The sequence below is a fragment of the Eurosta solidaginis genome, chromosome 3, assembly GCF_040869045.1.
Source record: "Eurosta solidaginis isolate ZX-2024a chromosome 3, ASM4086904v1, whole genome shotgun sequence".
In the NCBI taxonomy this organism is placed as follows: domain Eukaryota; kingdom Metazoa; phylum Arthropoda; class Insecta; order Diptera; family Tephritidae; genus Eurosta; species Eurosta solidaginis.
The window spans coordinates 206,170,317-206,185,935 of NC_090321.1; the positions used below are offsets into that span (position 1 = coordinate 206,170,317).

The 15,619-nt window shown below is 37.8% G+C and overlaps 2 protein-coding genes across 3 annotated transcripts in view; one reads left to right on the plus strand and one right to left on the minus strand.

Annotated features, from left to right (window-relative positions):
- Nucleotides 1-15,619, plus strand: part of LOC137244970 (uncharacterized) — a 52,559-nt gene that overhangs the window by 12,453 nt on the left and 24,487 nt on the right. The window lies entirely within an intron of this gene.
- Nucleotides 5,685-15,619, minus strand: part of ENGase (Endo-beta-N-acetylglucosaminidase) — a 28,684-nt gene continuing 18,749 nt past the window's right edge. The window contains exons 2-5 of one of the 2 annotated variants that reach the window (XM_067774819.1): nucleotides 12,862-13,093; nucleotides 12,411-12,559; nucleotides 8,374-8,548; nucleotides 5,685-8,300 (exon numbers count right to left, since the gene is read on the minus strand). In XM_067774819.1, the coding sequence (XP_067630920.1) occupies nucleotides 7,076-8,300; nucleotides 8,374-8,548; nucleotides 12,411-12,559; nucleotides 12,862-13,093 (1,781 nt within the window). In that variant the 3' untranslated portion in view covers nucleotides 5,685-7,075. Of the gene's footprint in view, nucleotides 8,301-8,373; nucleotides 8,549-12,410; nucleotides 12,560-12,861; nucleotides 13,120-15,619 lie in introns of both variants that reach the window. The other variant, XM_067774821.1, reaches the window with a different exon arrangement.

Sequence of the window (15,619 nt, forward strand, 5' to 3'; positions counted from 1 at the left end):
ATACTTTTCTTCTATAGCCCCATTCGACCGATTATTATTATTAACAGGGCTGGAAGCACTGCGACCTTTGTGCAGACTATTGTGCAAGACTTTACAGCCTAATTTTGTCTCTGGAGGCTTTTAATGTATATATGTACCTCTTCAGGCTTTTTTCTCCATATCACAGAGGGATTAAGAGTCCCACCACCTAGATGGGATAGTCTCTGCCTAGCTAGAGCTACGCATTCGCAGAGAATGTGAACCGGCGTTTCGTCATCCAGCCCACAGAAACGACAAATTTGGGTATCGGATAGATTTAATTTACTTAGGTGATATCGTACACCGCAGTGTCCCGTATAGTACCCAGTGAGAGTTCTTAGATCCTCCCTGATTAGATTAATGAGTTTGGCTGATACTTTCGTTGCCGGAAGTATAAACAGTTTGGCCTGCCTTTGCCCTGGGCAGTCAATCCAGTGACGTCTGAATTGTTTAGTTTCCCAGTTACTAATAGCTTCCCTGGTGTGTGCTTTTGTAAGTCCGCAAAAGGGCTCTGGACCATAGAATGCTGATGTAGCACCCTGCTTTGCTAGGTAATCTGCTTGTTCACTACCTTCATGTCCCTGATGTCTGGGAACCCATTCTAACGAAACCTTGTTTTTGCCTCCCAGGGTATTAAGGATTTGCATTTCAGTGTATTCATCTACTTGCTTAGATGTAACTGTGTAGGGTTGCAAGGCACGCAGAGCCGCCTGGCTGCCCGACATAATTCGACCGATACATACATATGTATGGCGCTCTAGTCCGGCGAAAGGCGCTAGATAAAAGAGATCAAACAGAAGGCTTAGAAGGTGCAGAGGATAGCGTGCCTGGGAAAATAAGGTGCATTGAGAACTGAAATTTAGGAACTCACGAGGACATGTAGGAAGTTTCCATGCACACCCTCTCATTACTGACCTTTTTGATGGGAGGGGTTGTATATTTTAATTGTCGTTCCTCAAACACAAGGACATATTTATATAACAGACGGATCTTAAAGCGAAACTGCACTGCGTCAAAAGCTTCGATTTTGAAGTGTTGTTGTTGTTGTTGTAGCGATAAGGTTGCTCCCCGAGGGCTTTGGAGAGTGTTATCTATGTGATGGTCCTTTGCCGGATACAGATCCGGTAGCACAGCTCCATTAAGGTGCTAGCCCGGCCATCTCGGGAACGATTTATATGGCCACATTATACCTTCCCTGCCATCCCTGCCTCCCCACCCCCAAGTTCCATGAGGAGCTTGGGGTCGCCAGAGCCTCGTCTGTTAGTGAAACGGGATTCTCCGCTCGAAGGTGAGGTTGACAATTGGATTTGGAGAAGCTATATATTGCGCTGGCAACCTGAAAAGGTTGCGCTACACAGCCCCTTGAATCTGGTATTTTAGTCGCCTCTTACGACAGTCATACCTACCGCGAGTATATTCTAACCTCCTAACCCGCTGGGGGTTCGAGTTTGAAGTCGCACATTCTGTTGAACAGATATCTCTAACGTGAGTCCCTTGGTAGATTGTGTGTGTTATTCTTTTGCTCGCGCCCAGTTTACCTAGTATTCACAGTCCAATACCGAATTCTTTTCCAGACTTTCCAGGAAGTTACATATTACTCTGGCTCAACTTAGATCTACACACTGAAACAGGTTAACTTTAACTTGATCAGAATCACCAAAGCCTCTAACAGCTATATCCCTATGGGTAAACCGTGTTGGAACGATCAGTTTCATTGGACTTCCGTTTAGGAATATGGGGTGAGGGTAAATCACTGTAAATATAACAACGAAAACGAGAGTCCAAATGATCCGCTCGAGTTTGTAACTTCACTCCCATCCACAAAAGACCTACTAACGTTGCCACAAGTGCTCGAGGAAGACGTTCAATTGTTGGATATACTTTGGATTTTCCTCACTGGGTTCTCTTCGCTATTATTAGATGCCGTAAGCCAACATATACTTATATATAGAATAATTGCAATGAATCCGCGCATATCTAAACAAGGACAAGACTCATTGTTGTTTTGTAAAAACGCATTAAACTTGAAAGCCCACACAAACAATACTACTTGTTGTCTCATACTTGTTTGAACATAATCATCTAAGAGTGTGGGTGTGTGCATTTAAATGCGTTAATGAAAACAAAAATTCATTCTCAACAAGTCAACTTAAGTACTTGTATTCTTTGAAGAGGCAAAACATGCTGACACATAGCCATAAGGCTTATGAACTCATGTCGACAAAGTATATTTGGATGGTACTCTAAGTACATGAGATGGGCGTAGACTTTGTTGATGTTTTTACTTTGAAAGTTTCAATTGTAAGGGCTTTAAAATTTTCGTTTTGTGGGGAAATATGAGACCCTCCCCGGATGTAGGACTCACATTTTGTTTTAGAGGCGCTACCCACTAAAACCTTACCTCCAACCCAATTCTCCGTAGCTGAGACCCCACTTAGCACTTCTATAGCTATAAATTCCGCTGGCAGACCTGCAGAAAGATTCTTGATTCGAAATATTTGTTATGCATGTACACGAGGTCTTGGCAGTTTGCAGCTAGCCTAATCGTCTCCGCGTATATTCCGTGAAGGCCTGGGGTTTTTCTGGCTTTATACCATGCTTTACCTCATCTTCAAGGAATTCTTGGGAAACGTGCCCATCCCCTCTTGGTAGAATGGTGGTTGAGTTGACTCGAGGACAAGTAGCAGCTGACTACAAACCTGGTTCACTACATTAGCACTAGCATCTGTGGCCCAGTTCCGGTGTCTCCATAATGTGTTAAACACTACTGGCAAAATGAGATTCGGTGATGATTACACAATTTATGGTTATTTGCTAAATGATAAATATGCTACAGCCTTCAAACCCTGAAATATGGTCAAGCTTTTGTGAGTTACTCAGGAGACATTTTGAGCTTTCGGTGCATGTCGAGATATGACCGTTTTTTCCAGTAGTCGCTACTTCTGTCTGGATCCTTGAAGTCAGCCTTTCAGTGCCCAATGGTGATATGACTTCATATCACATCACTTATTATCATTTCTCTTAACTATAAATATACCACCATATCTGATCGCATAAGATAATTAAACATATCATATCTCATGAGTTAACGACAACTAAGTTAGAGAACAATCCTTCGAAGCACAATTTCGCAATGATCTTAATGATCTTTGCAGTTACTTGGAATGTTGAAATACCTCAAGGCAGCCGGTTCTACCCAACAAACATCTAGGTTATAAAACGATTAGAAGACGAATCGAATTCTAATGTATTCCTCTAAGGTAGAAAGTTAGAGGAGGATTTGCGAAACTGTCGCGAATTATAGCATTCTCGGGGACTTCGTTCTCGATATCCAGAAAAGGGTTAGAATTCTAATCGAACTCTAACGTCGATTTCTAATGGATTTCTAATGAGAATTTTGAAGTGATGCGCATTAAATTCAATTATTTAAAATCAGCGATTTTTTCAATGCTTCATTATATAAAATACTTTTATTTAGTTATAAGCTTATTATTATGAAGAATGAACATATCTCAAAGGCTTTTTCTATTATGATAAATTAAAACAGAACTTAAAACTTAAATATATTCGGTGCACATATAGGTATAAATCAGTTAAATTCAGTGGCGCATAGTCATAGTCAAAATAAAATAGGTGTTAAATTTAGTTACAGCTTTTTTGACAGATAGCTCATAGAAAATTATGTCAAAAAGCTGCAACTAAATTCAAAATCTATTTTATTTTGACTATGACTATGCGCCATTGAGATTAAAGATATATTTTGCAAATTTCATAATAAATAATAAAACATAAATAATTCAAAATCCTATCGTATGTTTCACAGTACTAGCTATGGTGTTGGAATTGTCGCTTCCACTTATTCCCCCAGGATTGAGCTCAGCGTTGGTTTGAGGTACGGATGAGGAAGCGTTTTCTTCAGCTATTCAAAAAGCACTTCAACAATCTGCTCGCTTTCCCTTTTTAACTTTTTTTGATTTATTTTCATTTACTAGTATTTATTATTATAAATAAAAAACTTTATTTTTCAGCTTATAATATTTCCACACAACTTTTCTCTATTTTTATTTTGTTTGTATAACTCTAACGATGAGTGATCATGTCGTGAAAATAATCGATAACTGTGCAAATAATAATAACATCGCATTTCTAGTGTTATTCGAATCGTTTCACAGTTGAATTCTAACCTAGTTCTCTAACCTAGCTTTCGATTCTAAATGCATTACAGAACTACATTAGAATTCTAATGTAAAATTACAATATTTCACTAGAACAGTACTCGTTGCGCTAGACCTATCAAAAGCTTTTGATACGGTGAACCATGGCACGTTACTGCAAGACCTGGAAGGGCCTACCCTTCCCCCATGTCTTAAAAGGCGGAACGCAAATTATCTGGGTGGTCGGCAGGCATCGGTGCAATTCAGAAACGAAACATCAAAACCAAGGAGAATTAAACAAGGGGTGCCACAGGGTGGTGTCCTATCTCCACTTTTGTTTAATTTCTACATATCTAAGCTACATTCGCCACCAGAAGCAGTTACTATCGTTTCCTACGCCGATGACTGCACAATAATGGCCTCAGGCCCACAGATCGATGAGCTTTGCAACAGAATAAACGGCTACCTCCCTGATCTCTCCAGTTTTTTCGCCTCGCGAAACCTGGCATTATCACCGACTAAATCCTCCGCGACCTTATTTACAACATGGACGTCCCAAATGTCGACCATTTTGGACATCCACGTCGATGGAACTACGCTACCGACTGTCCTACACCACAAAATCTTGGGTGTGACATTTGATCAGGATCTACATTTTGGTGAGCATGCAACCGCAATTGTACCGAAAATCCAGAGCCGTAATAAAATCCTCAAATCCCTTGCTGACAGTACTTATGGAAAAGACAAAGAAACGCTCATCACCACATAAAAAGCAATTGGCCAACCGATTGCATGCTACGCGTCCCTTATATGGTCACCAAACCTTAAAACTACTCACTGGAAGAAGCTACAGGCCTGCCAAAATACTACGCTCAGAACCGCCACGGGCTTTATTCTTCTGTCCCATCTACATAATGAGGCGAGATTACTCCCCATCAGGGAGAGAAATGAGATGCTAACAAAACAGTTCCTGTTGAATTCGCAGAAACCTGGGCATCCCAACAGACATCTGATTGGTGAGCCAACACCGCCCAGGGGCTTAAAGAGTCGTCTCCATAAGCATTATGAGAACCCAGCCGTATGAAGCAAAAAAACACAAGCAGGTCCTTGGTGAACTCCACAAAGAGGCGTCGGACCTTTATGCCGGGAATTGCCCGGTGAATCCAGTACTCAAAGAACAGTACCCAAAACTTGCGGAAGAGGAACGCATACACCCCAGGGAAACGCGAGTCACTCTAGCTCAACTTCGTTCTGGGTACTGTAACAGGCTAAACTCTTACCTATTCAGAATCAACCCCGACATACAAAATGTATGCCCCGCTTGCAATGTGCCCCCAAATGACACCAACCATCTCTTTAATTGTAATGTGGAACCAACAGCAAGTTCTTGGACTCTCGTTAGAGGATATTGATGACAATTTGTGATCGGTTGCACCTATTAGGTTGGGCGAAGCACTGCTACAACAACAACCCCATCATTAATGCGCTGCCTTAGTAAAAGATAATCATTGGTTTAAATATAAAAGATGTAATGTATATTTTTTTATGGAATTATTTTGTTTGCATATGTATGTATATTACATATTTTATGTAAATGAATACAAAATATATTAAGCTAAACAAAATGTCATTTGTGCCAATTGATTTGTATGCTTACAATTATAGCTTTGGTCTTTTTTCATAATTAAAATTCTATTGGTATGAATTAAGCGGGGGTTGCCCTTATTGCTTTAAATGTTTGAAAACATTTATTTAAAGCAATTTTTAATTTTTCCCATATTATTAAAACAAGTAAAGGTGTCTAAGTTCGGGTGTAACCGAACATTATATACTCAGCGTGAGCTTCAATTGCACATTTCATTTCAGATAAATTACTTTTCTATAGAACGCGTGGCACCGCCCGTTTAAAAAATGTCTCCCCATTTCCTCTTACAATAAAACTTGATAAGTGAAATATCATTGATTCAAAACTATTTTTTGCTAGGTTATAGCTTATTATTCTAGTCTACGACCCTTCTAAACTTGTTTTTTTTTCGTCCATTTTTTTTTAGAAATATTTCCTGCTATAGGGAAAAATTGTGTACCCAATTTTATTACGATCCGTTAATTTTTCTTCGAGTTATGGCTCCCGAAACATAGAAAATTACCACGCCCATTTTTTAAAATTTGAAGTTTTTCCTATTTATTGTTATAAATCCACTTGGGAAATGAAATACTATTGATATAAAGCTCTTTTTTGCAAGGATATAGCTTATTTTATTCGTCCACGACCCTTTTAAAAATCGTTTATATAAAAGTGGGCGTGGTCCTTAACCGATTTCGTTAATTTTTGTTCAAAGCATTCCTTATAATAAAGGCACCTCTCTGTCGAATTTTGTTACGATAGGTTTTAACCTTTTAGACGGTTAAGCGCCAATTAAGTAAGTAAGTAAGATTTAACGATTTTTGGTTTATGATTAATAATATTTGTGAAATTGATTTTAACACAAGTGGGCGGTGCCACGCCCATTTTAAAACTTTTTTTTCAAATTTTCATCAAGAGTCTCAATATCAGTGCACGTGTCAAATTTCAGCATTCTAGGTTTATTATTTACTAAATAACCAGGTTTTTTTTGTTTTCCAAAATGTTATATATATAAAAAGTGGGCGTGGTTATCATCCGATTTCGCTCATTTGCAGATAAGCTCGTGTACCAAATTTGGTGAAAATATCTCAATATTTACTCAAGTTATCGTGTTAACGGACAGACGGACATACGGACGGACGGACATGGCTCAATAAAACTTTTTTCGATACTGATGATTTTGATATATAGAAGTCTATATCTATCTCGATTCCTTTATACCTGTACAACCAACCGTTATCCAATCAACGTGCATAGCACGCTGAGTATATAAATTCTATTAGTTTAACAAATCCTCGCCATAAACCTGTATTAATGCAATATTGCTATCTCGTGGAAAATCAAGCGTATTCACATCGCATTCATTTAAATGCACAGCACCCAAATAGGCAGTGTCTATTGCCTCTGCGCTACGCCGATATAAAACACCAATATCTTTCACTTGTATGGCGCCATCAAATGCCACTACATAATAACGTACACGCCAGCCATTGTGCGAATTATTTGGCAGTGAAAATTCTTTGGGTATTTTTGCTGTGTCCAACATATTACTAGACAATAAATTATTATATTTTGATTTTAACGGTGACACATAACAACGTCCTTTTTGTAAATTTGTTGTATTATAGTAATCACCCATAAATAGATAACAATCGCGCGCATTATTTCTGGTACAAAAACGTAATATACAATCAAATTCACCATCGTTGGGGCGTAATTTAAATGCATATGCAAAAACTAAACCACCATTTTGCAAATGAAAATCTGTAGCAAATATGCGAAAGCTATTATTGTATTGCAGTATGCGTAAACATGAACCGCCATTAAATGCATCCGCATAAAAACGTTCTGCAAGCTCATACAGAGGCACTGAAGGTTGTAATGAGCAGCGTGATAAGTTAAAAAATTGTTCACCGTCACCGCCGCCACTACCACTCGCACTTAGCTTTGAATTTCCATTCACAAATGTATGTTTACCAGAACCCATACAAAAGTCTGTATAAAAAGGCAGCGTGCTGTAAGGATGTGTAGCTAAATGTTCCCATAAGGAACACCAAAATTTTTCATTACGTCTCAAAAAAGCATCATTCACACTATCATCACCCAATGGTTGTTTTATATTATAACCAAACATTTGTAATGTTTCATATGTCCAGGCTGGCGCAAAAATGCCTGTGGAAAAGCGATGACTCACAATACGTGCCAATGTTTGTTTACTTTGAAATTTGGCAATTTGTCCACGTCCAAAAACATCGATGCCAAAAAAAACGCGTTGACATTGAGATTGTGAACGTTCACAAATTTCTGTTGTCATCTCAAGACTTTTATCATTCCATGTATAATTGATTAGCATACCATTAGCAGCACGAAAAAAACGTACATTCTTAGCATTAATCTCATTTTGCCAACTCAATTCGCCTGTATCGATGATGCTGTCATACCAAAAAACTACACCATGTTCTACGTCATTTTCAACGCAGGTGCGCAAGCGTTCGACGAGGTAGCTGCAATTAATAAGGCCATGTATAAAGTAATAATAATTTGAAAATCTTGCGAACCTACTAAGTATATACTTACTAAAGGTTATCCATATCTTCTAGTTTAACTTTGCATTCGACATTTATTAGCCAACCCTCGAAGCAGTAATGCTTGCATAACTTAACCATAGCATCAACAATCTTATCAACCATATCTTTGGACTGCAATACTTCATGCAACAGTTGGGCGTGGTCACTTTCGGCAATAAATGTACCTTATTTGAAAATAAAAGAAAAAATACCTTGGAAGAATTCGCTAAAAAAATATATATTCTTAAGTTTAATTTTAGTTCTGGGCTAAACTAGAGTGAAAGTTCGCTATAAATCACTTTTCAAAGTTCATCAAATCACTTCTTCTTCAGCAGTTATAGTGGGACTGGCTGTGAGAACATTAGTGTACTGAACGGAACTCTTAAGCTAAGCAGCCATTTTCTAGTTTGGTAAAAGTCATTCCCGCAGGTCATGTTGTTGTTGTTGTTGTTGTAGCGATAAGGTTTCTCCCCGAAGGCTTTGGGGAGTGTTATCGATGTGATGGTCCTTTGCCGGACACAGATCCGGTACACTCCGGTAACACAGCACCATTAAGGTGTTAGCCCGACCATCTCGGGAACGATTTATATGGGCACATTAAACCTTCAGGCCATCCCTCCCTCCCCACCCCAAGTTCCATGATAAGCTTGGGGTCGCCAGAGCCTCGTCTGTTAGTGAAACAGGATTCGCCGCGGATGGGTGAGGTTGACAATTGGGTTTGGAGAAGCTATATATTGCACTGGAAACCTGAAGGGTTGCGCTACACAGCCCCTTGAATCTGGTATTTTAGTCTCCTCTTACGACAGGCATACCTACCGCGGGTATATTCTGACCCCCTAACCCGCTGGGGGCGCAGGTCATGTCATTGATGACGCTGCCGGAGGATAGTCTCCGTCAGCCTCATCGCTGTTGAGCGAGTGTTCACATTCCAAGGAGATGTGACCTTAAGTCGTCTAAATTTCCATGATATAGCAGAACGGGTTTTTAACTTTTCCCATTCCGTGGCGATATTTACAGAATTAACCGAATTATCCGGTTAAACAATTGTCGAGATCGAGCATATACTGCGATACTTTTAAGAAAGCGTTCTAGTACCTCATAGAGTCATCCCACCTGGCTAATTTTAAAAAAGCTTAAGGAGCTTAGAATATTACGAAGTGCCAAAGGTTCGCGGCGTCAAAGAAAAAACTGTTTCCGCTGCAGTCGGACTGCCAATACAAAACAACATGACACTTCATTCAGCAGCAGAGCATCCAAAGCTGGCAGTCAATATGTTGTAGTTGTGGCAGTGTCGAGTACGCTCAAACCATGGCTGGCTACCATCTCAAGGTCTAACTTTTCCCGGTTATTACTCCACGGCATCCATCATTCGACGGCTTTCGCAGTGAAGTAGCCCGCAACGTCAAGGTTACCAGTTGAGTCCATCAGACCAGTTGATAGTTTCGAGTTGACCATTGTGATATTAGCCGCAGTAGCACGGACGTATCCTTGTTCGCCAACACGGTTCAAATGTTGTTGTTTTAACGATATGGACATTCCCAGAAGATAAGATTTTGGGAAGTGTTATCGATGTGGATGGTCCATTGCCGCATATAGATTCGGTACGTGCCGGTGACACGCACATATACATACATTGAAATGAATAAAGAATCGACACACGTCAAACCACAGGAATTATTTCCAAACAAAGATGACACGGTTCACATGTTGTTCTTGTTGTATTAACGATAAAGACACTCCCCGACGGCTTTGGGAGTGTTATCGATGTTGATGGTCCTTTTCCGGATATAGATCCGGTACGTTCCGGTAACAAACCACCATTAAGGTACTAGCCCGACCGTCTCGGGAACGACACGGTTCACATCATTGACGTTAGCGTCCGCTTTCCATATCGCGGCAGTGACAGTGTTATGCATATGCCAATTATATGTGGCCCAACAATAAGTTAGTAGTTATCTGACGTTTACATATGTCGCTCTATGGTCAAGAACCAATTGATATAGTAGCTCAACAGCGAGTACGCTCCAATTTAGGTAGTCTTTAATAAAGCTAATTTGGCCTTTCCAGGAGCGTGTGCCACTAAAATGATTCACACTCCAGACTCAGGGCTGATCGCTCTTTTGTGAGTTACACAGGTAGAGTTTTGGGTTTTTGACGCAGGCCGGGCTGTATGAGTGGTTTCCCCACACTTCTTGTAGGCGCCACTTCAGTCTAGACCTTTTGGAGTCAGCCCTCCGGCAGACACCGAGTAGCCGACAGCTCGCTTTTGTATTCAGCTGTAAAAATGTTGCCCTTTTTGGTAATTCGCTGACGAGATGTCAGGCTGTCAATGCCTAGTACGTACATCTTTATGCTGTTGCAGAACTGGTGCTAGGCATCATATCCGCATATTAGTTGTACTTTACTCTGCTTGCAATACCTGGGCTCCTCCATAATCAGTTTTACTCAATCTACACCTTTTCCAGTTTAAGTTCAGAAAATTACAATTCTAGTTCAGAATTCCAATTTAAATTCAGAAATTTACAATTCAAGTTCAGAGTTTCCAATTCAAGTTCAGAAAATTACAATTCAAGTTCAGAAATTCCATTTTAAATTCAAAAATTTACTATTCAGATTCAGAAAATTACATTTCAAGTTCAGAAATTCCAATTTAAATTCAGAAATTTCTATTTCAAGTTCAGAAATTTCCAATTGAATTTCAGAAAATTACAATTTAAATTCCGAAAATTGCAATTCAAGTTCAGAAAATTACAATTCAAGTTCAGAAAATTTGGCGGGTATTTTTTTTTTTTTTCATCCAATGGAAATAAATGTATGTAAGATGGTATCTATGTTTTAAGGAAGCATTGGACATCTTAACTCGTTTAAATCAATTTTGCGAGATAGCGAGGAAAAAAACTCTCGCTCATAAGAAGCAATTGCAATGCCATCCAGCTATATACTTAGCGTCACAACCATGGATCTGCACTGAGTATGACAGCAGTGATGCCGAAGATATGACCACTTAAACAGTCAACGGAGCGTCCACACTCCCAGAAGTAACGTATAGGTACAGTCTGCATAGATCTTGTCGCCATATGTCAAAATATCTCAACTTATCCGCCATCATCACCATTCATCATGAATTGGCACTTAATCGCGAATTTGGCAGTTTCGTAACAAATCATGCCAGCTTTCCCTGTTTCGCGGTAACTGACGGCGATTGGGAGCACCATGAGAGGTCAAGTCTTCCTCCTACTCTGTGGAGGTCTCTTCCTTCCACTGCTTTCAAACTGCTGTTTCGACTGAAGTACTTTCTTGGCCGTAGCGTCATCATGCACTTGTTGGAAGGAATTATCGTCCATTTGATTTCAAGGTTCGGGATGTACACACCTTGAAGAAAACTTGGGGTACACTACTATACCCAAGCCACCATTTTGGCAACATGGTCAACGAAGCATCAACACTTCCGCAAGTAACATATAAGTATAAAATTAATTAATTAAAATAACTTTTGAAAATTAATACCCTACTTATAAATTTCTGAATTCGAAGTGTAATTTTCTGAACTTGAAATGTAATTATCTGAACTTGAATTGAAATTTTCTGAACTTGAATTGTAATTTTCTAAACTTGAAATGAAAATTCTGTACTTGAATTGTAATTTTCTGAATTTCAATTGTAAATTTCTGAATTTAAATTGGAATTTCTGAACTTGAATTGTAATTTTCTTAACTTGAATTAGAAAATCTGAACATGAATTGTAAATTTCTGAACTTGAATTGTAAATTTCTGAGTTTAAATTGGAAATTCTGAACTTGAATTGTAATTTTCTGAACTTGAATTGCAACTGAACTTTCTGAACTTTAGTTGTAAATTTCTGAACTTAAACTGGAAAAGGTGTAGAGTTGAAGTCCTAGGCCTGAGCCTGAGGAACTTGACTTCTTTCCTGCAGAGGCACTATAACGGGGGTTCTAGTACGAGCAGGTGCATGGTTCTTAGAATTAAATATTCTTAATATTTTGTTGAGTTTCACAAAGCCAATCAAATATGTAGTTATACACTTACCCAAAACTCGTACACCATGCTTATGTGCTGCGTTTAACCAACCACACGGTGGTATTGTAATATAATTATGACTAAAGTAACAAAAATAGTCAATACCGGGCCAATGGTAAAAACGATAATCATCATATTTCTTTGATGAGTGAAAGTGTCTGTAAATTAAATAGTTTTTCAATTAAACAGTTAACTACAAAACATTTAAAACAAAGAATTTATAACTAATGGCATTTTCTTTTCTGAAGATAGTGTCGCCCTGTTGGTTTTTCCCAGCTCTCTTGTGAGTTTGTTTGTTCTTTTCACAAAATATTTTCCAGCGAATAAGAAAAAGGGTCTCATTAACTACAAAGAGAGACATTTTGCATCGCGGCAGGTGACTAGATCAAAAGTTAGAATTTAAGAGTGCAACATGAGGGCAACATTTTTTACAGAAAAGAAAACGCTATAAGTCACTCACCGATCTTCAAGGTAATTTCCCATCATATCGTGACAGACTATAACTTCACGTCTATTATGATTACCAATTGGTTCACGATAGTTGCTTAGAATATGAAATTGCCTTTGTAGATAAACAGGTGAGATGCGAGGAGCTAATGGTGTCACATATTTTTGCCATTTGATGTCCTTACTACGTAATTCGAAGGATAAAAGCTGTTCGTTGGAGTGAATTGCTTCGGCTTCCAATTGATCTTCAAGTGAAAAATTTTGCATATTTCTTTTGTTTTAAATTAGTGCGACACATTAATAAACAAACAACTTCTTAACACGATCAAACGTTTCCATACAATGCAAATTAGTTGCACGACGGCAATCGTCTATGGTCCCAAGAACATTTATTTATACTTTGTCGTTTTTTTTTTATCGGAAGCCTTAGATATGTTTTTTTTTTTACACATTTAAGTAGAGTTTAGGAAATGCAAGAATGCAATGCATAATATTTTACTATGCACGTTTGATTGATTTTGTGTGGGCATTAGATTGGGTCGGCAAAAAAAAAAAAATATAAACAAGTAAAGGTGTCTAAGTTCGGGTGTAACCGAACATTATATACTCAGCGTGAGCTTCAACTCCACATTTCATTTCAGATAAATTACTTGTCTACATAACACCTGGCACCGCCCGTTTAACAAAATATCTCCCAATTTCCTCTTACAATAAAACTTGATAAGTGAAATATCATTGATTCAACACTATTTTTTGCTAGGTTATAGCTTGTTATTCTAGTCTACGACCCTTTTAAACTTGCTTTATATCTAAGTTGCCGTGGTCTTTAACCGATCCAGTCCATTTTTACTAGAAATATTTTCTGCTATAAGGAAAATATGTGTACACAATTTCATTACGATCCGTTAATTTTTCTTCGAGTTATGGCTCCCAAAACATAGAAAATTGCTTAGTCATAAAATGGGCGGTGCCACACCCATATTAAAAAATTTTGGTGTTTTCCAATTTAGTGCTATAATTCAATTTATAAGATATAGCTACGACCCTTTTAAAAAACTTTTATATAAAAGTGGGCGTAGTCTTTAACCGATCTCGTCCATTTTTTCTAGAAATATTTCCTGTTATAGGGAAAATCTGTGTACCCTTAATTTTTCTTCGAGTTATGGCTCTCGAAAGATAGAAAATTGCTTAGTCATAAAAGGGCGGTGCCCATTTTTTTAAATTTGAATTTTTTCCTATTTATTGTTATAAATCCACTTGGGAAATCAAATATCAGTGATTCAAAACTATTTTTTGCAATGATATAGCTTGTTTTATTCGTTCACGACCCTTTTAAAAAATCTTTTATATAAAAGCGTAAAAGCGGGAGTGGTCCATAAGCGATTTCGTTAATTTTTCTTCAAAACATTCTTTATAGTAAAGGCAACCTCTCTGCCGAATTTTGTTACGATGGGTTTAACGATTTTTGATCTATGATTAATAATATTTGTTTTTATCACGAGTGTGCGGTGCCACGCCCATTTAAATTTTTATCAAGAGTCTCAATATCAGTCCACACGTCAAATTTCAAGATTCTAGGTGTATTATTTACTAAATAATCAGGTTTTTTGTGTTTTCGAAAATGTTATATATATAAAAAGTGGGCGTGGTTATCATCCGATTTCGTTCATTTGCAATACCAATACATTCTGGGTCCACATAAGCTCGTGTACCAAATTTGGTGAAAATATCTCAATATTTACTCAAGTTATCGTGTTAACGGACAGACGGACGGACGGACATGGCTCAATCAAATTTTTTTTTACATTGATGATTTTGATATATGGAAGTCTACATCTATACCTGTACAACCAACCGTTATCCAATCAAAGTTAATATACTCTGTGTGCAAAGCACGCTAAGTATAAAAATCGCAGCTAAATTTAAAGCTCATATTGGGGGAATCGGATTTATCTTTTATCTTGCAAATAAAGCCGAAATGGTTTTATTGTAACTTGGGTAGTTAAAATAAAATTTTTAAAATTAATGTGTCATTATTTTAGTCTTCAGACGATCTATACTTCTTGTTATGTCCTTTTCAGTTGCTCTAAAGTCGTTTCAAATAGTTTTGCTGCTAAACGAGTTTCAGTCCCTTATAGTATGCTTCTCGTTTCACCAAACTATAAAAATGGGAGTACTATTGCAGGGATCAAAATGGCATTCGAAGGTGTACGGTACTTTTATTGTATTGTTATTGTTATTTTAACTTTAATAAAACTTAACGCATGTATCACTTTGAATTGCTTTAATATTTACCAAGTTGTTTAAATATTTATTTACGTCCCTTATTTTAGCGGCGAAAGGTTGGCGGAATAAGATGAAAATTTTACATAATTAGTAGCTAATTAAGTGCAAATTAAATGCGAAAAAAAAATGTATAGCTTTACAAATTTTTTTTATGAGATTCTGCGCTAAAATAAGACTGAAGTTAGGGAGCCAATCGGCGAAGGGTTGGCGGAATAAGTTGAAAATTTTACATAATTAGTAGCTAATTAAGTGCAAATTAAATGCGAAAAAAATGTATAGCTTTACAAATTTTTTTTATGAGATTTTGCGCTAAAATAAGACTGAAGTTAGCGGGGCCAAACGGCAAAAGGTTGGCTGAATAAATTGAAAATTTTACATAATTAGCAGCTACTTAATTGCAAATTAATTTCGGGAAAAAAATGTATAGCTTTACAAATTTTTTTTAAGAGATTCTGCGCTAAAATAAGACAAAAGGTTGGCGGAAT